We start from the raw sequence: 26848 nt of genomic DNA on the forward strand, positions 1-26848 counted from the left end.
CCGGAGCCCCAGAAAGGGGAGCTGCCGGCCACGAAGAAGGGGGAGGAGGTCTGGAGACCACTTTCCCCAGCAGCAGTTTCGCTGCAGGAGTTCTTGTGGCCGGAGCCCCACAGGAGGGAGCTGCCGGCTACGAAGAAGGGGGAGGTCGGGGGACCACCTGCCCCCGCAGCTTTTTCGCTGCAGTACGGGACCAACAGGCTGTCAGCCGTGCCACTACCGGCAGGGGTGCTGACAGCATTGCCAGCCAAGGGCCCACTGAAGCCTCCCTTCCCAGCCCGAGACTTTGTTCTGGACTGCTGGGTTTTTAAGGGGGGAGGTGGCCGTTGAGGCCATGTGTGCTGCGCACAAGGGGGGGTATATGTGGCAAAGTGCCCCGCCCCTGTGTGCATTTGTGTGATCTGTGTTGTATGTTGCGTGCGTGTGTTAATGTTGGTGTATAGATTGGTACACGGGATATAAACGGGTCTGTGTTTCACGTGTATTTAAAAAGTGTATATTTGTATTTAGGCACGGGATTGCACATCACGCACGTGCATTTAAAATGTAATATGTGAGCACGGGGTTGCACAGAATTAATTCACGTGCTGGGATTCAAGTGAATAATTAATTAGCAATTGAATCCCAGCACAACAGTATATATAGATGCACATTTTCATGCAGTCGTGGTTGGGTGTTCGGTGAGTGGAGAACGGGAGAGAGAAGGAGAAATAAAGTAAAAGAACGTAACGTAAAAATAGTGTTTTCACTCACCGTGTTTGTTTGTTTGTCTGTGCATCCACCGTTTGTGTGTTAGTACGTTTTGTTTGTCCTTTTATTTTGGCGTGTAGTGCCGTGTCCAGTGTTTTTGTCTGTTCCAACCTTTTATTTTCTGTTCTGTTTATTAAATGCTGAACGCGATCACGCGTTCAGCCTCATCATCACCACCGTCTCTGTGTTTGAATTCCTGATTCTGGTCTGACGCAACCCACTCTGGCCGTCTTTGTGACACTCTCAATGAGACTTCTGCACCTGTTAACAGGTAGTTTGGCCCACTCTTCCTGAGCAAACTGCTCCAGCTGTCTCAGGTTTGATGGGTGCCTTCTCCAGACTGCAAGTTTCAGCTCTTTCCATAGAGGATTCAGATCAGGACTCATAGAAGGCCACTTCAGAATAGTCCAATGTTTTGTTCTTATCCATTCTTGGGTGCTTTTAGCTGTGTGTTTTGGGTCATTATCCTGTTGGAGGACCCATGACCTGCGACTGAGACAGAGCTTTCTGACACTGGGCAGTACGTTTCGCTCCAGAATGCCTTGATAGTCTTGAGATTTCATTGTGCCCTGCACAGATTCAAGGCACCCTGTGCCAGGCGCAGCAAAGCAGCCCCAAAACATAACCGAGCCTCCTCCATGTTTCAACGTAGGTATGGTGTTTTTTTGCTTTGAAAGCTTCATTTTTTCGTCTGTGAACATAGAGCTGATGTGACTAGCCAAAAAGCTCCAGTTTTGACTCATCTGTCCAAAGGACATTCTCCCAGAAGGATTGTGGCTTGTCAATATGCATTTTAGCAAATTCCAGTCTGGCTTTTTTATGTTTTTCTGTCAAAAGTGGAGTCCTCCTGGGTCTTCTTCCATGGAGCCCACTTTCGCTCAAAGAGCGACGGATGGTGCGATCAGAAACTGACGTACCTTCACCTTGGAGTTCAGCTTGTATCTCTTTGGCAGTTATCCTTGGTTCTTTTTCTACCATTCGCACTATCCTTCTGTTCAATCTGGGGTCGATTTTCCTCTTGCGGCCGCGCCCAGGGAGGTTGGCTACAGTTCCATGGACCTTAAACTTCTTAATAATATTTGCAACTGTTGTCACAGGAACATCAAGCTGCTTGGAGATGGTCTTGTAGCCTTTACCTTTACCATGCTTGTCTATTATGTTCTTTCTGATCTCCTCAGACAACTCTCTCCTTTGCTTTCTCTGGTCCATGTTCAGTGTGGTGCACACAATGATACCAAACAGCACAGTTACTACTTTTCTCCATTTAAATAGGCTGAATGACTGATTACAAGATTGGAGACATGTGTGATACTAATTAAAGAAACTAATTAGTTTGAAATATCACTATAATCCAATTATTTATTATCTTTTCTAAGGGGTACCAACAATGTGTCCAGGCCATTTTAGAATATCTTTGTAGAATAAGCCATAATTCATCTCTTTTCACAGCTTCTTTGCTTTATTCTATGACATACCAAAGGCATGCAAGTATACATGATAAAATAGCTTTTAATTTCATCACTTTTCAGGAGGAGTGAAGCATTATTTCAATGAGCTGTAAGGGTACCAACAAATTTGAGCACGTCTGTATATATATTCCATTTAATATGGGCAGCAGTGTGGAGTAGTGGTTAGGGCTCTGGACTCTTGACCGGAGGGTCGGGGGTTCAATCCCAGGATGGGGGACACTGCTGCTGTACCCTTGAGCAAGGTACTTTACCTAGATTGCTCCAGTAAAAACCCAACTGTATAAATGGGAAATTGTGTAAAAAAATAAATAAATGTGATATCTGTATAATGTGAAATAATCTATAATGTGATATCTTGTAACAATTGTAAGTCGCCCTGGATAAGGGCGTCTGCTAAGAAGTAAATAATAATAATGGTATGGTCGCTATATTGGATATTCCATGCGTTTTTGACGACATTCAAAGATCTTCTCTGAAACGGCTTATTGCATAGATGTGAAACTTGGTGTATAAAGTCATATTCTAATGTACATTAATTGTCATAAATAAATATTTTCTTAACGCATTTACTCTGTTTGAATAGTTGTAAGCTACTGATTGTAAGCATACTCCAAAACTATGCTTTCCAGTTAACAAAATGTTTGTTAATTGATGATTTCCATTTTCATGAGTCTGAAACCATACTTTTTTTGCTGTAAATGCTTGGAAACCATAAAGTTGCCTGCAACTTGTAGTTATTATTGTTGTTGTTTTATCTATCTAACTAAAGGTATCAAAATCAACACTCCGGGTGGCATCCTCAGCCAGGATGATGCCTAGTGTCATGGAAGGCCTTCAGCCAAGAAAGTTTGGGAACCCCTGGCCTAGGCAAGGCACTGTCTTTTTGTTAGAGATTTTGGCCCCAACATTTTTCAGTTATGTCAAAACATACTTAATTTACATGATCAATGAAATAATTACTGGAAATATCCTTATGCTTCTGCGTCAGGCATGGCTAAATTTAAATGAATTTATTTCCAAACCCAACGTAATCCCGCCGTTATAAGTGCAGGGGTCGTTCAATAATGCTGCTTCATCTGGAAGTGAGTAGTGTGCTTACCTTACAGGAATAAATAAACCTGAGATAAGGAATGATATACCTGGTATAAGTGCAGGGGTCGTTCAATGACACTGCTTCATCAGGAAGTGAGTAGTGTGCTTACCTTACAGGAATAAATAAACCTGAGGTATGGAATGATATACCGGTATAGTTTTCCATTAATGTTACTTTGTGGCGACCGCCCCATATGTGCTGCAATAAGCGCAGCCTCTGCTCTATTCTTAAATGAATAGCAGTAAGCCTGGCCAGGTCAGTTTGATTTCTTATATTCAAAGTAAAGTTGTCAAAGGTGTTCTGTGATTTTAATTCTCACAAGATTGCCTAGTATTATAAAGAAACTCATTAGGCATTAGTTTAAAAGCATAAAACAAAATTAAATATTTTGAAACTGTGAATGAACTGTTTTTATATTGTGCTGGTTTGTAGTATTTTTCTAGGTCTGCTATGCATAGTTTTTTTTTGTATGTTCTTCATTTTTCACCCTTTTGGCTATCCGTAGTTGGGGTTGGGGCTTATGCTCCTTTGCTCATTGCCGGCCAGTTCAAAAAGAGAACCAGATAGGTAACAGTCTTTCGCCTTTTTAATCTCCTACGCACTCACGCCGTTCTGATTTTTATCAGAACTTTCAGTAGATGAGAAGTTTACGTTTTGTTAGTCTGTGTTTAATGCATGTCTATTAATTTGGTCAGCAGTATTTTATTTTGGTAAACGAGTCAAAAATCTTCTGCTGTGTTCAGATGTTGCTCCATGCATAGTCAAGCTAACTATGTTTTTTTTCAAGCTAACTATGTTTTTTTCTCTGTATCATTCTTTTTTTTTTCTTGGTAATTTTGTGACCGTTCTTGCGCTGCTTTGGATCTCCGTTTTTGTTTTTTGCTGAAGAATACAGATTGGCTGGACTTTTAAAACTACATAGTTTAAATGAAATCGAAGGGAAGACATCTACACAGCGGCTTGCAAACAACATCCTTGTGAGATCAAACTTTTTGTTCTTTCATTTTCTGCTACTGCGTTTGCAGTTTTTTTTTTTTTTTTGAATGGCCATTCTGTTTTTTCATTGGATTCTGGATTTTTGGAGTATTATTTCATGGAACTTTTCTTTTTGGATTTGTTTTGTTTTTCATGAAGGGGACTGAACAATGGTTGAAAATTATATTTGAACTAAGCTTAACTCTTTGTTTATTGGAAATCGATGTGTATCAGGTTGTATGTATATGGTTTATTTTTTCTGAACTGTGCAGCATGTTCAGTGGTACCTCTTGATTTAAAAACCTGTTGGTTGGGTTAATTAACCTTACCTGTTTACATTTTAACTAAATTACACTTTGTATAGTGAGCCTCAGTGTTGACAGGATTGTTTGCTGATACACTGTTTCATGTTGTCTATGCTCATATGGTTTTTATATCACTTTCACGTTCTAGACTTACTTCTAATAAACATTTTTTTGGGTTAAGCATATTCCACAGGTCCCCTTTAAATCCCTCTACGCTGTAACTTATTACTTGCTTTTAACAAAAAATTTGAATGTTTGCTTATGGAATCAGTATACGCTTATGGACTAAGTGTCTAGTAAGTGTCTAGTTTGTTACAACTTATTTAAACCATAATCAACACAAAAGGACTGGTTTGTATTTATGTATTTCAACATTTATTCAGTCAATACATGGAGACAGTTTTGGATAGGGCTGATTGCATCTAAAAGAATCCTTGACTAAAAATGCAGACATAAAACACACACTGAAATCAACTCCCACAGTAGATGGCACTGATACTAAAGTATGTATACTGTACTCTGGCTTACAATGCATATTTTAGTAATAGAAGCACAGACTTTGCTAACTTCCTTGTCAGGGGTGTAGTGGTGCCAGACTGGACCAGTACTTCTAAATTTGCCATCGCAGTAACAGCAACCTGGGCATGAACGTTACACAATACCTGGAGGTGAACTGTGAGTCTCTTAAAAGAGGTCAGCTTGTGAACTCTGACTGAAAAGCGGTCCTTATTTACTCCTAAAACTTGTAGTGCTGATTGTTATAGTCAATGTGCATAAATGAGGCAATGTTGTGAAACAGTCGCTTTTTCAAATGAAGTGATGTCACACGGCAGTTGGAAAAATTAAAGCCTGGAAAACAAGCTTAATAAGACATTTTGGGGCCGACACTTTGATAAATAGATTGCAATATGTGGTAATAAAAAAAATATTGGTTTGATTGTTTTCTTAGAGGCGATGTATGTGTTACAGTGAATGTCTGAATGTTGGCAAATCTCAAGATTTACTGGTAAATGTCAACATTTACCAAGAAAGAGATGAATGTCCGAAATAAATAGGATAACACTTTATTTCAGACATATACCAGTAAATCAAGAATAACCAAGGGCCTTTACCAATAAGCTTTGGTAAAATGTCCAAAAAGCAATATATTTCTTTATAATTCTGGACATTTACCACCTTTACTGGTAAATGTTCACAGTTACCAGTAAAACTTAAGATTTACCAGATTCTAACTTTTACCGTACTATATACACTATACATATACAATATACTAAATATAAACAGGTGGCACAGTGCCGCATCACAAGAAAGTACTGGAGCAACGCTCTGGTCTACTCTGGCCCCACTACACCCGACAGTACTTTTAAAACTCCTCGGTTATTGAACTAAGCCATATTTTCAACACGGTTTATTAAATTACTTAACTGTCACACCTGTAGTGCAGAATCATGTGACGAATTGAGCATATTTTTCAAATTGACCAAAATGACAGAGATCAATGGTCCTATTATGTACCAAAACGCTTACTTTAAGTTCAGTTACACATCCCAGTATAAGGGACATGCAATATGAGAATAAAATGTAATTATCAAAAGCATAATTTTTGACCTTACTAAACTTAATAATTCATGCCTTATTATTACATCACAGTGCAAAATAGAGCCCTGTGTATCTATTGGCCATATATAAATTATTTTAACACAGTGGAATATGCAAATAAAAGACATCTAAAAGAAGCACTGTGGTAGTTTTAGTCATCTTAAATGTAGGTAACAAAACATTCAATTTAAGGAAATTAGCCATCTATAAAATCAAGAAATCCATACAAACGTTTCAGTAGTACATTCTTCATATGCATCCATCCTGATTCATGAGTATGAAGCCTATGTGAGCAGAATCTACCCATTTACGATTCTGTTGGAGACTGCACCAGGCAGAGTGTAAAGGAGCAATAGAATGAATAAAGCCAATATAAGCAAGACAAAAGCTATGATAATATATTTCTTGTAATTTCTCCAGATTAAGTGAAAAAAACACTTGAAAGGATTCACAAACCAGGAAAATGATGTGTCTGGGCGGCTAAGAAAAAAAACAAAAAGGCATGTCAGTAACACTGTAAATACAACATTAGAGCCCAGTTTAGGCCCGTCAGATTTAATTATTTTGTTTTTCTTACAGTCTCCTTGCAATCATTCTGATTAAATGAAAATATGAATTTATGACAGAGGAGGCCACTCTGCCAATAAGTGCATGTCCGGTTCCAAGTAGGTGACTGATCTCAAAACTCTGAAGTTGGGTCAGAAATTATCCCAATCCATACCTTCACCACTCTGTGTGAACAAGTGTCCCGCACTGTCTGTCCTAAGTCTATTTCACTCCCAAGCCTCTGTTCCTGTTTCTGTGGTGTGTCTGAAGCAGTGTTTCCATACAGTTTCTGAGCAGCGACACACCTTCATACATCTAACTTTTTTGAGGCACACCAAACATATTTTATGACAACTTACCATTAATGTGAAATCTGGACTTGCCTGAGTGAGCACAGTCGCTAGATCCGGGGTGGAACGGTCAATTAAAGCAACTCATAGTAGGGTGGTCAAACTTATTTTTTGATTTAAACAGAAAAAAAAATCACTAATTGATTTTATTAATCAGTTAAACCTAACTTAAAGATAGCTGAAACAAAAACTTTTTTTTTTTTTAAACCATTTAAAAAAATACTTTTTAATGCACAAAACCCCGCTCATTATCTAACCGGAAGTCCATCTTGAGTTTCAATAGTTAAACAAATAAAAGTGACAATATTAAAATAAGTCTCAATCTGTTGTCACTTCGGAATTGGTTTTATGAACACAAACAGGAATTATTGAAAATATTGCGGCACACTTGCGTAGCTGCACACCGGTCTCAGGATTGATTAGGGTAACAACTTTTATGATTTGATAGCTTCATTAGTATTCTGAAAAAAAGGGTGGAAAAATAGAAATAATCACAACAAGATCAAAAAGTCTATTGGAAAACATTTCTGTCTGCGCTAGTGCCAGTGGTTGGCATAACTTTTGGGGTGTGGCCTCATTGCATGCTAGCATTGAGCGATTTCGATGACTGCGCAGAGGGGGTCACCAGTGTTTCAATCTAACTACGTAAATATCAAATGGTGAAATAGAAGGAGCAAGTGTGCAAAAGAAAGAACACACTTTTTAAAAATATAGTTCTAATATATACATGTATATACAGTGCACTCCGTGTAATCACATCCGTCCTGGATGATTTGCGGTTGATTCTTGAAAGCGGACCGATATGATTACTGTGGTGAAATGCTGCAGAATCTGTATGTTTGAGAATGAGAAGAGCTTTGTTCCCTGCAGTGTAATGGGTTGACCACTAGATGTCATGAGATCCCGCATGTATGCACGTCTTTGGAAAATCCATAGTTGCTTGTTTCCTTAACAAATTAAGAGTAATGGTTAATTGGTTAACTGCTTGTTAAAGTTAATGACATCTTGATTAAAAGGGCTTAGCTGATAGCTTTGTGACGGGGGTATAGAGGAGTAAGGAAGTGGAAGCGTGCGTGCGTGCAGTGTGGAAGCAGAAGAGACAGGTGTCAGACAGGAAGCACAAAAAGTATTGTTTAGTTAGTGCTCCAAATGAGAGCTAGCTTTATTTTGTTTTATTAGCAGTTGTTTTGCCACTGCAGTATAAGAAAGAAAACCAGCACCGGTTTAAAACTGTAAATCAAGACTCCAGCCTGATCATTTACACTGCCTCTGCCACATCGCATTACAATTAGCAAAAGCGCCTCCGCGCATCAGCAGCTTAAATACAGTATACACATGTATGCTCAATCACTGAGGACAATACATCTAAACAAGTCCTCGTGGGTGACGCAGATCTGATTATTTCATTTCCAACACTTGTCCATTTTTCAGGGAATACAATGTCAACTAGAGTTGTGAGCAACTTTACAGCTTCCAAGCAGTTATCGTGAAATTTAAGCGCATTGGTTATTATAGATAAAACATTATCATCACAACTGTAACGTATACCCAAAATTCACGTCAAATCGGCCAAAGGGTTCATGAGGAGTTGTCGTTTTACACAAAATCCAACATAGCTGCCACACCATGTGACCGATTCATCTTTCCTGAAGTAGAATCAATCGTGGACATGAGCGCACTATGTACAAAATATTTTACAGCTGTACTATTTACCGTTCATAAGAAGACTTTTGAATATTGTCCAACATTTTCATTAAATCCAAGATGGCTGCCACACCATGTGACCAAAGGCCGCCATATTGACCATGACACAACATCCCATAGTCCTCTACATCTGTGTCAAATTTTGTGCATTTTGGTGCAGCCGATAATAAGTTATACGCAGTTTTATAGCCAGTTGCGTATGTTGATGATGTCATGCAGAGTGGACGCCATGATTTTCACAGTAGCAACTTCCCTTGAACAAGCGTAAGATGACCACACTGAGATGTTTTATGCCAATTTTTGTTTCAATCAGATAAGCTTTTTGAAGTTTGATGATTTTATATTTTTATGGTAATTTTATGTCATTAATCAATGTGGTTGCCAAACCACAGAACCAATCAGCTTCATATTAACAACAGTTAATCATTGACTGTCCCTAAACATCTATAGCAATTTTCAGAACTCTGCAGTAAGCGGTTTCCGATACATAGGCGTTTTAACAAATTCTGCAAAATCCAACATGGCTGCCGAACCATGTGACTTGCGCAAATTTGCTGAATATCACCGACTATCCCCCATAGCCATCTACAGTGTACTGAATTTCGTGAGTTTTTGAGCATGTTTTGGCAGAAAAACAAAAAAAATAACTAGAGTTGCGAGCAACTTTACGGCTTCCAAGCAGTTAGTGTGAAATTTAAGCGCATTGGTTGTTATAGATGAAACGTTATCACAAATCATTTGGACACAGCTGACTGTGTCAATTTTGGCCAAAATATTGGAATCACTGGTTAGATGATTAATGCTGAAATCTCATTGGCCCACAGCAGCCATGTTTTGTACTGTAGCAACTTCCCTTGAACAACCGTAAAAGATAATCATTTTTGCTCATTTTGGTTTCAATCAGAACTCTGCATGTTATATAACAACCATCTGCAGTCAATAAGAAATTATGGAAAGTTTTACAGCCAGCTATAAATTTGACCTTTAGCAGAACTTAACCATACTATATAAAACTATTTATGCATTACACATAACACTACTTGCATTACCTATAGACATTTCAGGGTGAAAAATTGGCAAAACTGGTATGTCACCAATATTGATTTGCTCATGGTGGTCATGTTTGTTGATGTAGGAACTTTTGCTGACTAACTTTTTCAGAGGACAGTACAAAGATAACATATACCCAAGAGTCACGTCAATCAGCCAAAGGGCTCATGAGGAGTTGTTGTTTAAGTGTTTTACGCAAAATCCAACATAGCTGCCACACCATGTGACCGATCCATTTTTCCTTAAGTAGAAACAAGAGGAGGCCATTCAGCCGATCTTGCTCGTTTGGTTGTTAGTAGCTTATTGATCCCAGAATCTCATCAAGCAGCTTCTTGAATGATCCCAGGGTGTCAGCTTCAACAACATTACTGGGGAGTTGGTTCCAGACCCTCACAATTCTCTGTAAAAAAGTGCCTCCTATTTTCTGTTCTGAATGCCCCTTTATCTAATCTCCATTTGTGTCCCCTGGTCCTTGTTTCTTTTTTCAGGTCAAAGAAGTCCCCTGGGTCGACATTGTCTATACCTTTTAGGATTTTGAATGTTTGAATCAGATCGCCGCGTGGTCTTCTTTATTCAAGACTGAACAGATTCAGTTCTTTTAGCCTGTCTGCATACGACATGCCTTTTAAACCCGGGATAATTCTGGTTGCTCTTCTTTGCACTCTTTCTAGAGCAGTAATATCCTTTTTGTAACGAGGTGACCAGAACTGAACACAATATTCTAGGTGAGGTCTTACTAATGCATTGTAGAGTTTTAACATTACTTCCCTTGATTTAAATTCAACCCTTCTCACAATATATCCGAGCATCTTGTGGACCTTTTTTATAGCTTCCCCACATTGTCTAGATGAAGACATTTCCGAGTCAACATAAACTCTGAGGTCTTTTTCATAGTTCCCTTCTTCAATTTCAGTATCTCCCATATGATATTTATAATGCACATTTTTATTTCCTGCATGCAATACTTTACACTTTTCTCTATTAAATTTCATTTGCCATGTGTCTGCCCAGTTCTGAATGCTGTCTAGATCATTTTGAATGACCTTTGCTGCTGCAACAGTGTTTGCCACTCCTCCTATTTTTGTGTCGTCTGCAAATTTAACGAGTTTGCTTACTATACCAGAATCTAAATCATTAATGTAGATTAGGAATAGCAGAGGACCTAATACTGATCCCTGTGGTACACCACTGGTTACCTCGCTCCATTATTATATATAAACCTCTGTCTGTGTTTAACATATATACACCTGTGACATGTTTAATCAAGTTTGCAAATATAGTCAGTTTTATGTTTTGTGCTCTAGAATAGAATATACAGGCTTTCTAGCTAATTATTTGCAAAAAACTTAGTTAATGCATCAGTTGATATTAAAAAGGCAAAAGTAGGGAAATGCGATGTTATGGTTTTTAACTCTAACTCTGCATTCCCTCCCATCCCCTTACAAGCAACCACAGACAGTCATCATCAGTCAAGACGAACAACATACAACTCTCTGCAGATAACACAAGAGACCTCCATCATCATGGTCCGTTAGGGGTATGAGGTCTACTGCTATGCCAGTGTGCGAGGGTGTCGTGTATATCTGGGCATTATGCAGGTCTAGTAAGAGACTGATGCATAATAGTGGCACCAACATCACACTGTACATCTGAATTCCACTGCCATGGGGAACTGCATGCAGGGCAACATGAGGGGAAGTGTTTATGTATGGTAAATCATGAGACAGGTGCATGGCAGAAAGACTATCAAGTGCTGTAATATGAATCTATGTCCTAGCATAACTTTCTGTTGTATGGAATTGCAGATGTTCAATGGCATAACACAGTCTTTTGCAAGGGAGTAAGGGGTGATGGGCCGGCATTAGCATTCATAGTAACATGGACAGGAGGAATGGGAGCACTTTAAGAACAGGAAACCCATGTGACAGATGTATGACACAATGATATTGTCACCTGCAAAAACTGGAGTGTATGAGGTACACTGTTATGAAACTGTGTTTACATGGGCGAGTGGAATGTACTGTGTCATGCCAGTTTGAGAGGGCAGCACCAACAACACGGATCAACCAAGAGTTTTTCAGTGTCAAACTGGATGAGCAACAGGATACAGTTTAATGGGAGGGATGGCCTCACCGTCACAGTTGGGCTGTATACGTTGTGCTGCAATACCAGTATGTTCTGTATTCTCCAGTGTTTTAGGTCTATGTTGGCAGAGAGCACACACATGCATTCTGTATATATCCATCCTTACGCAGTGCAGATGGAGGTCTCTTGTGTTATCTGCATAGAGTTGTATGTTGTTTGTCTTAACTGATGATGGCTGTCTGGTTGCTTGTGTTGCCTTGCCTATTCCACTGATTGTAAGGGGTTGCAGAGTGCCATGAAATATTGCTGTAGAGAACTGCACATTAACTATTATTTGTTTATATATTTTTTGTGGAATTGTGGAATGTTTATTAGTGGTTCTCTTTCAGGGCCTGCAGAGTAAATTGTTAAATAGTCCCCACGGAAATCTGCACTGAGAAAAAAATAATTCTGCAAAGAATTTGTCTAAGTCTGCGGCACAAATTTTTCAATGAAAAATAGTGTTAATGAGTATTAACAAATAAGAAAGTAAGTCACAGTTAGTTAAGTAAGCAATAACCCATGACAGGGTGTGTGGGAAGACATAGGCCTATCTTGCACATGCCTGGGTGCATTGTGAGGCACAAGGTTGCCTGAGGAGAAGGTATGTTTCAGCACACACTGGAATGAGTTATTGCGCTATAAAATGGCTCTGTGTTTATTTTATAAAAAGAAAACAAAAAATGTAACATTTTAAAAACTAGTGTTTTATTTAATATATCCTTCTGCCGGCCAGTGCAAAATATCTCCAATACTTTGTCTTTAGAACCTAAAAATGTGCTGATCCTGACAGATTTAAATTGATTTGTCTATTTAATGTCAACAACTGTGTTTAATGTCAATAACTGTTACATGTTGGTCACAAAAATGTAGGACCCAAATACCAAATGGTGGGTACAGAACATGAACAGGCTCACCAAAAGAAAAACCTTGGTGTGGTAATAGGCTCATCGTTGTCAGCAACCAAAAAGGCAAAGAGAATACTTCAGTATAGTGCCAAAAGCGTAGAGTACTCATCTACTGGTGAGACCACACTTTAAATACTGAGTGCTATTGTGGTCACCACAGTACCAAAGGACACTGTGGACCTGGCGAGAATCCAACGAAGAGCAACCAGACTAATCCCAGAGTTAAAGGAAATGAATTATACTGAGATAGGCTAAAAGAACTAAATCTATTGAGCCTAGAACAAAGAAAAAGGGATGACTAAGTCTTTAACATTTTAAAAGGAATTAACAAAATGAACCCCAAACAATACTTTAGGTGCAGCACAGAGATTAAGACCAGAAAATACAGTTGGAAATTAAGTGGAAATAAATTTAGGACATTGGGAAGGAGACACTTGTTCACACAGAAAGTGGTCAGGTTATGGAACTGTTGCTGTTAGATCTAATTTATATATCAACTATCTACCGACAAACACCATAAATATGATTGCAGTAAAGCAACATATACATTGGTGTTATACAGCAACACCAACTTAAACACACACAGTAAAAAATGTTGTTTAACACAGCTGTTATTGTTCATGCTCTTTAGGATTTTTACACTTAATCTCCAAACCTCTCAGAATTGAAGATTGCTTCACTAGACATCTCTTGTTTTTAATTGTCTAAATTCAAATAGAATGACCTTCCAATTACATTCAAAATGTCTCCAGCCTCTATTTATTCAAATCTAATGTAATAGGTAATTAAATGTATGAAAGAGCCTTGCTTCCTCTTGTGATCTACCCTGGACAAATAAATTAAAAAATGTGAGATAGATATATACATATTTTGCTAGAGCAAGATGAAGAAGGGAGACATGTTCACAGCTAGTAATACAAATTGGTGCTAGTTCTTACATTTTCTTTTAACATGTCTATTTTAAAATGTATTTAATTCATACTTAGGTTTCTCAAGTGGTTCTGGTTCTTTTCTTGCCTTGCCAGCAGGGGATTTCTGAGCCTCTTCAGCACTCAACAAGTGGAACTCTGCTTCCACCTTTCCCTGTAATAATAAAAATATATATAATCTGCTCAGATCTACAATCCCACAATTCATTCATTGGATGATGCTATAAATTAAAAAATATTTTATATCAAAGGATAAAAGAAAGGTAAGACACAAAAATAGATACAAAATAGATTTTTTATTTAGTTGACAGGTTATATATTAAATCACACTGTCAGAATGTTTGGTACTCAGTTATTATGTAGATAAGGGCAAACAAATTAGTTTTTATTTTGTGTAGTTAATTAACATGTTTAAGGTGTTTTCATTGACTGAATTTTTACCTAAACTTAAAAACAGTCCCAACAATTACAGCGTGTCACTATAGCGCCTCTGCAACACCCATTTCCAGCTGTGGAAATGTTTCATTCAATTACAAGAAAACTGACCTTTAAATTATTGCTATTGTATAAATAGAACAGTGTAAAAACGTACATGTTTTAACAAAAGTTTAATGATAACGGTAAAAAAAAATGTAACAATAACAATGAACATTAAAAATAATATCCTAGCTGTTTTCCTGTCCGGACAGCCCTTTGGAACAGGAGATGCTGTCATGCAGATTTTGCAATAGGCATTTTATTTGTGTATCATATTGGTAAAATTGCCAGAATTGTTACGAATGCTCTCGATGATTAGGTACACTGTAAATACTGTTGTTTTCAATATAGCATTTTATTGAACTAAATGTGATGCTTACCGTAAGTTCACCAGATTTAGCAAAGGGCCACCAGCCTCTGACACGTTTTTGCTGGAAAATTGAGATTTTTTCAACTTTATTCTTCAGCATATCCAGGTTGCAAGCTTTTGCTGACTTTACACCTCGACTGAACCCATGCAGGTCCAGTTCAACGACCCCTAGAAAAAGCCAAATACATTTTTGTAAGGAGTATAAAATTTCACATTCAACATTTAAGTGTTGAAATATCTTAATACCCTATTAAGTTCCCTATACATCCTGGTCGTCTTAAAAAAAGGAATGTCTCGCCTGTTTCTAAGCAACAGAAATGATCAATGAGTCCCAAGCTTCCAAAATGAAGAGAAGAGCTCATGTAATGCTATCTTGTTTGGATTGCAAATCTAGAAGCAGTTAATCAGGATGTGAGATGGCTTGTAGATTTGAACTGAGAATCAACATGCAATTAAGTTATGTTATAACTAAGGCTTCTGATTTTCAGTTTTAAATGATTAAAAAACAATAACACCCCAATACAAAAAAAAAAGAAATCGGTATCTACCCAATAAACACAGGAAAAACACTGGAAATGGTTTCTCAATTCACGTTGACTCACCCCTTTCCCATTTAAAAACAAAAACAACAAAAAAAACCTACTACTAAAAAAAAAACTACCTTTCCATGCAGTTGGGCAAAGTCCCTCCTTCCTGACTCATATCTATCATATTAATTCTGAATACTTTAAACCTACCCCAACTATTGAGGGGTAGATTTGCTAAAGCGTTGCGGCTGTCGCAATAGTCGCAAACGAGTCAGAAGTCTAGGGTGAAATGTACTAAACAAGCGCAATGCTGTTAGCGACTTTTTAGTGAATGCTTTGTGGCAGCAGCTCTTCTTTGCGGTTCAACCTTAGATGAATATGTAATTATGGGCATCCTGCATAAATTCACAAAAAGGGGGTGGAGATACTGCAAATGATGGTTCTCAAATATTATAATGAGATTTACTAAAGTTTAATCCCATCATATTCTATACAGGGGTGTGGCCGAGCTGTTGCTGTGATGACATCATGGACCAGGAAGGAGTAGTGAACAAAGGCAAACAATGGATGGGCGGGTGAAGCTGCAGCGCTACGGCGTTCAGTGTATTTATTCAATAAACAAAACAAACGATTTGAACAAAACAAAACAGAAACAAAAGGGCACGTTGGCCAAACAAATAAACAAATAAACTGACAACAAATAAGTCTCATGCTGGTGTTCTAACCAAAACGCTTAGCAATTGTTATCTTATTTTTACCTCCCATCTCTGCTCTCGTTCTTGGTCTCTACTCCGAACCCTCTACCCTTTGCGCAGATAGCTGCAGGCTTTTTATATTCTGGCCGAGGGGTTAACTAGCTATTAATTAATTATCACCCCTCGGCCATAGTCTGCACGAGTTTAGTAAGGATGCGTGACTGTCAGCTAGTTAAATAAATCACTAGCTGATCAGCCACGCATCCTCACAAGGTTTTTAAACACGAAAACAAATAACAAAATCGGCTTTCGCCGTAATAAACATAAATCATAATAAATAAATAATAAACAAAGGGGCGGGACACTCCGCCACAGGGGGCGACACTTACAAAGGAATCAATTTGTTCAGAACTTTTGAAAGCATGTTTTAAACAGTCGCAATTGTTGCTGGCATTTCCCAGCTTCTGACATTTCTGGTTTCTCCAATGAGAAGTAATAGACTGCGCACATGTGCCACTAACCCATCCAGCTCATTGTGAGCATCTGTATAGGAATAGTAAAATACATCTATTCTGTTAATGTGCCGGTGGTTTGTAATTGTGCACCACTGACTAACAAATAAAAATTGACAGTATACATTTGCCTTATAGGCTACACTTGATAATACGAATTATGTTGCTGGTCCCTTGAAATTCATATTAACGAGAATTGACTGTCCTCCTGTAAGTTTAAAAGGCACAGGTTTAAAAGGCATGTTGTATGCAGACAGGCTAAAAGAATTTAATCTATTCAGTCTTGAACAAAGAAGATGATCTGATTCAAGCATTCAAAATCCTAAAAGGTATAGACAATGTCGACCCAGGGGACTTTTTTGACCTGAAAAAAGAAACAAGGACCAGGGGTCACAAATGGAGATTAGATAAAGGGGCATTCAGAACAGAAAATAGGAGGCACTTTTTTACACAGAGAATTGTAAGGGTCTGGAACCAACTCCTCAGTAATGTTGTTGAAGCTGACACCCTGGGATCCTTCAAGAAGCTGCTTGATGAGATTCTGGGATCAATAAGCTACAAACAACCAAACGAGCAAGATGGGCTGAATGGCCTCCTCTCGTTTGTAAACTTTCTTATGTTCTTATGTGTTGTTGCAATAGTAATCCTGCCCAGTACAAGAGGAACCGCAGGTTCAGACATTTGGTGTATGTGCTTGGCTGAGGAGCCAAATCTAATGATACCGTAGTGCCATGGATCGGTGCAGAGTATCGTTTCTGTCGGGTGGGGGAGCGGACAAACGAGCTTCCACCTCTCACCTGTTACAGACCGCATGTTTGTGGGGTACCTGGTGCTAAATCATTCCTAGATGACCTGATTCTGGGTCAGGGTTTTGTACATAGCAGAGCAGCTATCTCGCTACAATTTAGCCCCCAAGCCAATCTTTTGTTACTGTCCGAGAGCAGAGTTTCCACCAGAACGTTGGGCAGTTTTAAGGGCCAGCAGGATGACGTGTCTGCTCTCACCACCCCCCCCCCCCCTTGTTACTGTGGGGGTTGACCAGTCTGGGTCCGGGCTTGTTTTTTCCCTCTCCGCCGTCTGCCTTCATAGCAAAGATGGGCTTAAGAAAAATCTGCACTCGTAGGTGACGATCAGGGGGTCTGCCCCTTGCCTCCAGGAATGTTCCCCGGTTGAAAAATTTGAGTTTAAAATTTCCGCTCATATATAATGAATGGGGATGGAAGCCTGAACAGGGAGTTCGGGAGGCCCAGTTCCAGGAGGTCGGCCGCAGAAAAGTCACGATCTCCTGCCAATGGAGCGGTGCTTAATTTAAAGGGCAGGTGAATGGGGGAGGATCCTGGAGATTCTAGGATTTTTGGTCAAAGTATAGTTGTCAATGTCCGTGGATCCTTCTTGGTCGACCCATAGGCAGCATGGGGGGCTGTCCGGGGCTAAGACCTGTGCCGCCTCTTGGCCAACCCATAGGCATGAAGCAGGACTGGAGGAGTCAAAGTCCGGCCTTGTGAGATGGTCAGCCTACGGCTAACAAAAACAGCAAGTGATGACTTATGCTCTGGTCACCTGCTCTGGGGGTGCAGCAGGCCCTCCTGGCCGAGCAGCGGTTCCAAGATCCTGGCCTGATCTTGGTCCTCTCCCCGTGGGTGAGTTTTGGCAGTAGGTGAAACGGGAGGGTCCCCGGATATTTTTCACCAACACAGTTCAGAGACCAAGTCCCGATGGAAGTCTGAGTGGTATGGTCCCAGGCAGCAGTGGCGGCTGGACAGGAGATAACAGCAGTTCTCCCCCTACTTCGCTCTGACTGCGCACAGAGCCACATGCCCAAGCCCCCTTTCCCCGCGACCTGTCCTGGATACCGATTATCCTGACCGGCCACCCCCGCTTACCTCGTGACTCTCTGGCTCTGTCAGTCCTACCAGGGGGTGCCCCATGTGGGCACATGTTAATTCATGTATTACAGTTTGGGTTTTGTGAATATATGTAATAGTAATATACAAAACAGATTTGGAAATAAGGCAAATGCTGAACTGCATACTTACCCAAAAAGTCATCAGAAGAAAGTCTTTCAAAATCCCAAACTTGGAGAACAAGCTCTGCTGGAAGCTTGCGTTCGGTCTTGTCCAAAGAGAAGATATTCTCCCTTTTGTTCACAACCAGTAGTTTTTCTGCAGGCAAATAGTTGAAGGGGAAGACAAAACGCCAGTTAAAGTTTCCTTCTCCAGTCAGCGAGTTATAGTGCACATCAGTCTCCTGCTTGTCATCTTCCAGACCTTTTAGCCACCTACAAAATAAAATAACATAATTAGCAAACATCATCTGAAAGAACACAGATTTTATGGGCGACGCAGTGCTAAATTGGCAGAGTGTAAAGTAGCGCTCTGCCGCGGCACACATTTGACCCCATCCCGAATGTATTAACTGGCCCAAAATGAATGAGACACAGCATAAGCTGGCACACTTAAATGAATGAGACACAGCATAAGCTGGCACACTTAAATGAATGAGACACAGCATAAGCTGGCACACTTAAATGAATGAGACACAGCATAAGCTGGCACACTTAAATGCGCTGCGTCGGTGCTCAAAATGGGCTACTACAATTGAACAACAGGAAGGTAATTTGAAATGAAATGAGGCAGAAATGACAGATCAAAATGGGCTACCCTGTGTTTTAAATAAAATGTACAGCTTTTAACCCACCAAAGCCTGGGTAGCTCACCTGGAGAGGTAGAAAGTGTCTTGACATTATATTATTGTTATACAATGGATAAAACCAAATACAGTGCCTTGCGAAAGTATTCGGCCCCCTTGAACTTTGCGACCTTTTGCCACATTTCAGGCTTCAAACATAAAGATATGAAACTGTAATTTTTTGTGAAGAATCAACAACAAGTGGGACACAATCATGAAGTGGAACGAAATTTATTGGATATTTCAAACTTTTTTAACAAATAAAAAACTGAAAAATTGGGCGTGCAAAATTATTCAGCCCCTTTACTTTCAGTGCAGCAAACTCTCTCCAGAAGTTCAGTGAGGATCTCTGAATGATCCAATGTTGACCTAAATGACTAATGATGATAAATAGAATCCACCTGTGTGTAATCAAGTCTCCGTATAAATACACCTGCACTGTGATAGTCTCAGAGGTCCGTTTAAAGCGCAGAGAGCATCATGAAGAACAAGGAACACACCAGGCAGGTCCGAGATACTGTTGTGGAGAAGTTTAAAGCCGGATTTGGATACAAAAAGATTTCCCAAGCTTTAAACATCCCAAGGAGCACTGTGCAAGCGATAATATTGAAATGGAAGGAGTATCAGACCACTGCAAATCTACCAAGACCTGGCCGTCCCTCTAAACTTTCAGCTCATACAAGGAGAAGACTGATCAGAGATGCAGCCAAGAGGCCCATGATCACTCTGGATGAACTGCAGAGATCTACAGCTGAGGTGGGAGACTCTGTCCATAGGACAACAATCAGTCGTATACTGCACAAATCTGGCCTTTATGGAAGAGTGGCAAGAAGAAAGCCATTTCTTAAAGATATCCATAAAAAGTGTCGTTTACAGTTTGCCACAAGCCACCTGGGAGACACACCAAACATGTGGAAGAAGGTGCTCTGGTCAGATGAAACCAAAATCGAACTTTTTGGCAACAATGCAAAACGTTATGTTTGGCGTAAAAGCAACACAGCTCATCACCCTGAACACACCATCCCCACTGTCAAACATGGTGGTGGCAGCATCATGGTTTGGGCCTGCTTTTCTTCAGCAGGGACAGGGAAGATGGTTAAAATTGATGGGAAGATGGATGGAGCCAAATACAGGACCATTCTGGAAGAAAACCTGATGGAGTCTGCAAAAGACCTGAGACTGGGACGGAGATTTGTCTTCCAACAAGACAATGATCCAAAACATAAAGCAAAATCTACAATGGAATGGTTCACAAATAAACATATCCAGGTGTTAGAATGGCCAAGTCAAAGTCCAGACCTGAATCCAATCGAGAATCTGTGGAAAGAACTGAAAACTGCTGTTCACAAATGCTCTCCATCCAACCTCACTGAGCTCGAGCTGTTTTGCAAGGAGGAATGGGCAAAAATTTCAGTCTCTCGATGTGCAAAACTGATAGAGACATACCCCAAGCGACTTACAGCTGTAATCGCAGCAAAAGGTGGCGCTACAAAGTATTAACTTAAGGGGGCTGAATAATTTTGCACGCCCAATTTTTCAGTTTTTTATTTGTTAAAAAAGTTTGAAATATCCAATAAATTTCGTTCCACTTCATGATTGTGTCCCACTTGTTGTTGATTCTTCACAAAAAATTACAGTTTCATATCTTTATGTTTGAAGCCTGAAATGTGGCAAAAGGTCGCAAAGTTCAAGGGGGCCGAATACTTTCGCAAGGCACTGTATACATAATGAAAAGGGTAACTTAAAGCACATTGGACCTTAATCAAAGTTATGTAAGTCACCTTGGATAAAGGCATCTGCTAAATAAATAAATAAACAAATAATAATAATATTGCAGAAGGAGCAGTTAAGGTCAATGTCAGGTTTGATTTTTTTAGGTTGTATTTAACTGGGTAACATTTATGGATAATCCCATAGGATATCTCCTTAACCTTGTTGGTCAATAAGTATTTATTACAAAGTGTCCAGGAGACTTCCCAGTTAACACCTACAAAAAAAACAATAGCATATTCCTTAACTGTGACAGGAAATGGAAATTCAGATAAAAACTCTGCATAACTGAAAAGTTGGCCTGTTAAGAAGTTGACTAACTAAGAGTATATTCTTATCAAACCAATTGGGGAGAAAATAAAGACTTATTTTTGTATCTAAGACCAGCATAAAATAATCTGTTTATGGAAATGTGAAAGTTTTATAGGAATATCATAATTACATAAGAGTATGAAATTTAAGCCACCTAAATTATTAAAGACATGGGCGAGAATAAAGTTCCAAATTGAATCCTGCAGGATTCTTAAAAAATGGTTTAATCCACTTAATTTTGAAAGCTTTATTTAGGGAGGAAAAGTCTAAAAAGTTTAGACCCCCAGGTTTATAATCATTCGTTAAAACAGATTTTTTTATATAGTGGGTCTTGTTTTTCAATATTCTATCAATTTTGGGCATATTTCATCAGAAACATCAAGCGATAGTGCCGTGTAGATCAATCTGGATAAAGCATCCGCCTTAGCCACTAAACTTCTTCCTCTCAATGATAAATCTCTTTGGAGCCATAAACTGAGTTTTTGTTGTACACTGATAATGAGTGGGTTAAAGTTTAGGGAGATTCTTGAGAGTTGGTCTTTATTAATGTTAATTCCCAGGTACTTTACATTTTCCTTTACAGGGATGCCATAAATCTCTGCATCTGTACATTTATTAACAGGGAGGAGCTCACATTTTTTTTATATTAAGGAACAAACCAGAAGCTTTTGAAAAGAGGAGTATTGCATCAATAGCGTTTGATACTTGTGTTTTGTCTCTTAAGAAAAGTGTTGTGTCATCCGCTAATTGACTAATAAAGACAATTTTATTGGCAATTGAGATTCCTTCTGTGTGGCTTTTCTTAATGTGAATTGCTAATAGTTGCATGGCTAATAAGAATAAGTATGGAGAAATAGGGCAGCCCTGCTGAATACCGCTGTTTACATTGAATCGTTGAGAGGTTCCATGTTGTAATTTGATGGAACAATTACCATTTCTATAAAGGGTTTGAATGGCTTTAATGAAGCCTTCACCAAATCCAAAAAGATCAAGGGCTTTAAAAATAAAATGAGGCTCAAGTGTTGAAGGCTTTATAGAAGTCTAAGAAAAATATAAGACTGTCTTCTGATACAAGATCAGAGTAATCCAAAATATCAAGGACTAGTCTAATATTATTTGCAATGTGTCTATCTTTCATAAAACCAGATTGTGATTCGTCAATTATATTATTAAGAACATTCTTAATTTTCTTTGCAAATATTAGAGCCATTACTTTATAGTCGTTATTCAAAAGACAAATAGGACTCCAATTATCTAAAAATAAAGTATCTTTTGAGGGTTTTGGAATTAAATTAAGCCTTGTGTCATAGAAGCAGGAAGACAACCAAATTCAATGCTCTCCAAAAATACTTTGTGAAGGAAAGGAGCCAGTTCTTTGGAAAATGCTTTATAAAGTTCAGAAGTGAGCCCATCATTACCTGGTGACTTATTACTTTTAAGGGTTCTAATGCAATCTACAACATCCTCTTTTGATAGGGGAGTATCACACAGTTTTTTGTCATTCTCATCAATCGTCTTTATATTTTCTTCAATTGATGCAAAAAAGTATTCTATTGAATCCAGAGAGATCTTAGATTCATATATATTTTGGTAGAAAGACATACAAAACTCAGCTATTTCCTTTGGGTTATCTGTAAGTGTGTTGTTAATGTTAAGCTTATTTATGGAATTATTCTTATAGTGATGTTTCTCCAATTTAAAAAAAATAAACTGAATTTTGTTCACCCTCCTCCAACCATTTTTTTCTTGAACGAATAAAAGCTCCTTTTGCTTTGTAAATATACATTTGATCTAATTTGCCCTGTAATTCAGTGAGCTGGACCTTATTTTCATTGGACATGTTTTCAGGAGACAATTTGGATAAAGATAATAATTTAACTATTAAATGAGTTTCCACCTTTTGCCTAGATTTAGCTAGTTCTGCACCACTTTTCATTGTAAATCTTCTGATTTTGTATTTTAGTAGTTCCCAGTTTTTTTCTAAAAATGTTATCTGCTAATGTTTTCTCCCAGTATAAACTATTATATTTTTTATTGCTGTTACAAAAACATCATTTTCTAGCAAGGAATTATTGAGTTTCCAGTAACAATTTTTTAATTTTGCTTCATGAGAAAGAGATAAATAAATTGTAAAATTATAGATTTATGGTCAGATGTATAGATAGAGTGTTGGAAATTAGCCAAAAATCAATTCTGGATTGCTGAGAGTGAGATTTATTACACCATGTGAATTCCTTAATCTGGGGGAATGTATTTCTCCAAATATCCACCAAAACAAGTTCATTCAATAAAATTATTAAATGTGTGATTAGTGTTGTGAAACTTAGGAGGCCATCTGTCAAGCATCTCAGTCGGTGCTATATTAAAGTCACCTCCAATCACAAGCTTGATACTTGGGTATTTATATTGCAATTGCTTAAATCTACCCTCCAATGTTTCTATTAAGTAGTTATTCTCTTTATTTGTATTATAACCATATATATTAATTCGTAGTAAGAACCAACAGCGGTGGGAGGGAAGGGCTAGCGGGGGCTTAAGCACCCCCTGAAAAAGGCTGAGCCCCCCCTAAGCCCCCCCAAACCCCCAGTAATTTTGTGATGAAAAATATTTATGGAAAAAAAAATATATATGAAGACATCGGACTGACTTATATGTAACAAAAATCATATTTTTCATTTAAGTGATGATGACCGTTGACCTTTGCTGCTTGTTGTGTGTGATTTGATTGGTTGGTTCATATCATTGCAAGTGTGATTGCATGTGCGTGATAACGTTAAGGTTAGTCTAGCAGTTTCGAAGTGTCGAATCGATTCGGTGTAAAACAATAAGTTTGTAGGTTCTAGTGAGCTATTTAGCTGATTATGGACCGCTTCACTTTTGTTGTCCCAAAAAAAACGAGGGAGAGTGGATGATGTCGGTGGCAATCCATAGATTCCTAATTCCAGCAATGTGAATGCTAATGTGGTGGAGGACATCGTGATGCCAAACATGGAGGATAATGAGGACGAGGAGGACGATGAAGAAGAGGAAGAGGGGGTAGCGTTAGTGGCAGCGGAGGGTTCGTCTTTGGCAGAAGACTCGGAGAGCGATAATGAGAGGGGGGGGGGGGAGAAGAGTTAGCTTCCACTGCCATAGCTGCCGTCACTGGCAAGAAACCTGGTGGTCCTGTGGATTTAAGCCAAGATCCAGCTGAGGGACTGAGGCGTCCTCAAATAAAGTCTTACCCGACTCGAAAATTTGGATCTCAATCAAGGGGGTTTAACAACTCTTGGTTCAAACAATACTCGTGGCTGGAATACTCGCTCTCAGTTGATGCTGCTTTCTGCTATGCGTGTAGACATTTTTTCCACCATGGGATGGGTCATATCGAAAAGAGCTTCACCCATGCCGGGTTTCGAAACTGGAGAAAAGGAGCAGAGAAACTGGCCCAACACAATGCAAGTGTTTCCCATAAACTAGCCATGGAAGCATGGTGTGAATTTAAGGTGCGATCGAAAAGTGGGTGTGGCAAAGTGCCCGCCCCTGTGTGCATTTTGTGTGTTATGTGTTGTATGTATGGTGCGTATGTTAATGTTGGTGTATAGATTGGTACACGGGATATAAACGGGTCTGTGTTTCACGTGTATTTAAAGTGTAGATTTGTATTTAGGCACGAGGAGAGCACAAATCACTTCACGTGCTGGTTAAATGTAATATGTGAGCACGGGGTTGCACAGAATTAATTCACGTGCTGGGATTCAAGTGAATAATTAATTAGTAATTGAATCCCAGCACAACAGTATATATAGATGCACATTTTCACTCAGTCGGGGTTAGGTGTTCAGAGAGTGGAGAACGGGTGAGAGAGAAGGAGTAAAATAAGATCGTAAATATAAGTGTTTTGTTTGTACTCACCGTGTTTGTTCGTCTGTCCTGCACCGTCTCTTTAGTGTTTAGTCGTTTTGTATGTCTGTTTATTTTGGCGCAAGTGCCGTGTCCTGTTTTTGTGCTGTTTTCAAACCTTTTATTTGTTAATAAACGCTGAGTGCCACTATTGCACTCGGCTCATCATCACCACCGTCTCTGTGTTTGAATTCCTTTCTGGTCTGACGCAACCCACTCTGGCCGTCTTTGTGACACGTGGTGTCAGAAGTGGGATAGCCGCGCCTCCAAGCGTCAGACCAGGAGGGGTCTGGATTAAAAAAAAATAAAATAAATAAATAAATAAAGGATTACAAATATTGTTTTGGGGGAAAAAAAAAAAAAGTCAATGGCAGAAGACGCCATCAAACTGCAGGGCTGGTTCCTGGAGAATGCTGGGCTGGAGGCCCAGTCTCTGCCCATAGTCGTCCGGGCCCTGTGGATGATGGACAGTGAGAGATGGGAGGCCTATCAGCAGGAACACACCCCAAACACCTTGGAGGAAGGTGTGGAGTTTCTCCTCAGCTACCTGGAGGCAACGATAAACGGAACAGCAGCCCAGGTAGCAGGACCACCAGCAGAGGAGTACCTGCTGTCCCCATCTCCACCAGCAGAGGGTGAATGCCTGCTGGTTTTGCCTTCACAGCCCAAGCGGGAGGCAGAGACGGATAAAGAGGTGAAGGACAGGGAGGAGGAGTGCCGCCTAAGGGCCAGGCATCCACGGCGATGTAACAAGCCATCGCCGGGGTGCCTCCTCTGCGACCAGGATCACCTGTTCGCCCACTGTCCCTTCCGCAGTTATGGGGAGGAGCCTGAGCGTCCACAGCCCAAGCAGGAGGAGCCTGAGCGTCCACAGCCCAAGCGGGAGGAGCCTGAGCGTCCACAGCCCAAATGGGAGGAGCCTGAGCGTCCACAGCCCAAATGGGAGGAGCCTGAGCGTCCACAGCCCAAATGGGAGGAGCCTGAGTGTCCACAGCCCAAACGGGAGGAGCCTGAGCATCCACAGCCCAAGCGGAAAGAGCCTGAGCGTCCTACGCCTGAGTGGAAGGAGCCCAAACATCCTACGCCTGAGTGGGAGGAGCCCGAACGTCCTACGCTTGAGTGGGAGGAGCCTGAACGTCCTACGCCTGAGTGGGAGGAGCCCGAACGTCCTACGCCTGAGTGGGGGGAGCCCGAACGTCCACAGCCCAAGAGGGGGGAGTCGGTGCGTCCACAGCCCAAAAGGGAGGAGTCGGTGCGTCCACAGCCCAAAAGGGAGGAGTCGGTGCGTCCACAGCCCAAAAGGGAGGAGTCGGTGCGTCCACAGCCCAAAGGGAGGCAAGTCGGGGCTTCCACAGCTCTGGGACCCAAGCCACCAGCAGAGGGAAAATGCCTGCTGGTTCAGCCCCAAGAGCCGGAAGGGGAGGAGTTACAGGCCCAACCCCCTGAAAATTTTTGGGGGGGAGAGGGGCAGGAGGCTGGTGTCCCCCAGCAGCCTCTATTCATGCTGCTGAAGGCAGCACGGCGCGCACCAGCCCAGCCGCCACAGCGGAGGGAGCCAGCGCCGCCAGGAGCAGAGGAGCTGCCTCTGCCTCCGCCACCTCCACCGGCAGGAACAGAGCAGCAGGAGCTGCCTCTGTCTCCGCCACCTCCACCGGAAGGAGCAGAGGAGCAGGAGCTGCCTCTGCCTCCGCCACCTCCACCGCTTCCTCCACTAGGGGCAGAGGAGCAGGAGCTGCCTCTGCCTCCACCACCACCAGGAGCAGAGGAGCTGGAGCTGCCTCTGCTTCCGCCACCGCCCGGAGCAGAGGAGCAGGAG

General features: G+C 40.3%; 1 protein-coding gene across 1 annotated transcript in view; it reads right to left on the reverse strand.

Annotated features, from left to right (window-relative positions):
- Positions 1 to 4906: 4906 nt before the first annotated feature.
- LOC131721859 (fer-1-like protein 6) overlaps positions 4907 to 26848 on the reverse strand; it is a 205746-nt gene continuing 183804 nt past the window's right edge. The window contains exons 38-41 of the mRNA XM_059014974.1: positions 18417 to 18658; positions 14657 to 14814; positions 13853 to 13953; positions 4907 to 6668 (exon numbers count right to left, since the gene is read on the reverse strand). Of these exons, the coding sequence (XP_058870957.1) occupies positions 6488 to 6668; positions 13853 to 13953; positions 14657 to 14814; positions 18417 to 18658 (682 nt within the window). The 3' untranslated portion in view covers positions 4907 to 6487. The remainder of the gene's footprint in view (positions 6669 to 13852; positions 13954 to 14656; positions 14815 to 18416; positions 18659 to 26848) is intronic.

Source organism: Acipenser ruthenus, chromosome 49 (genome assembly GCF_902713425.1).
Source record: "Acipenser ruthenus chromosome 49, fAciRut3.2 maternal haplotype, whole genome shotgun sequence".
Classification (NCBI taxonomy): domain Eukaryota; kingdom Metazoa; phylum Chordata; class Actinopteri; order Acipenseriformes; family Acipenseridae; genus Acipenser; species Acipenser ruthenus.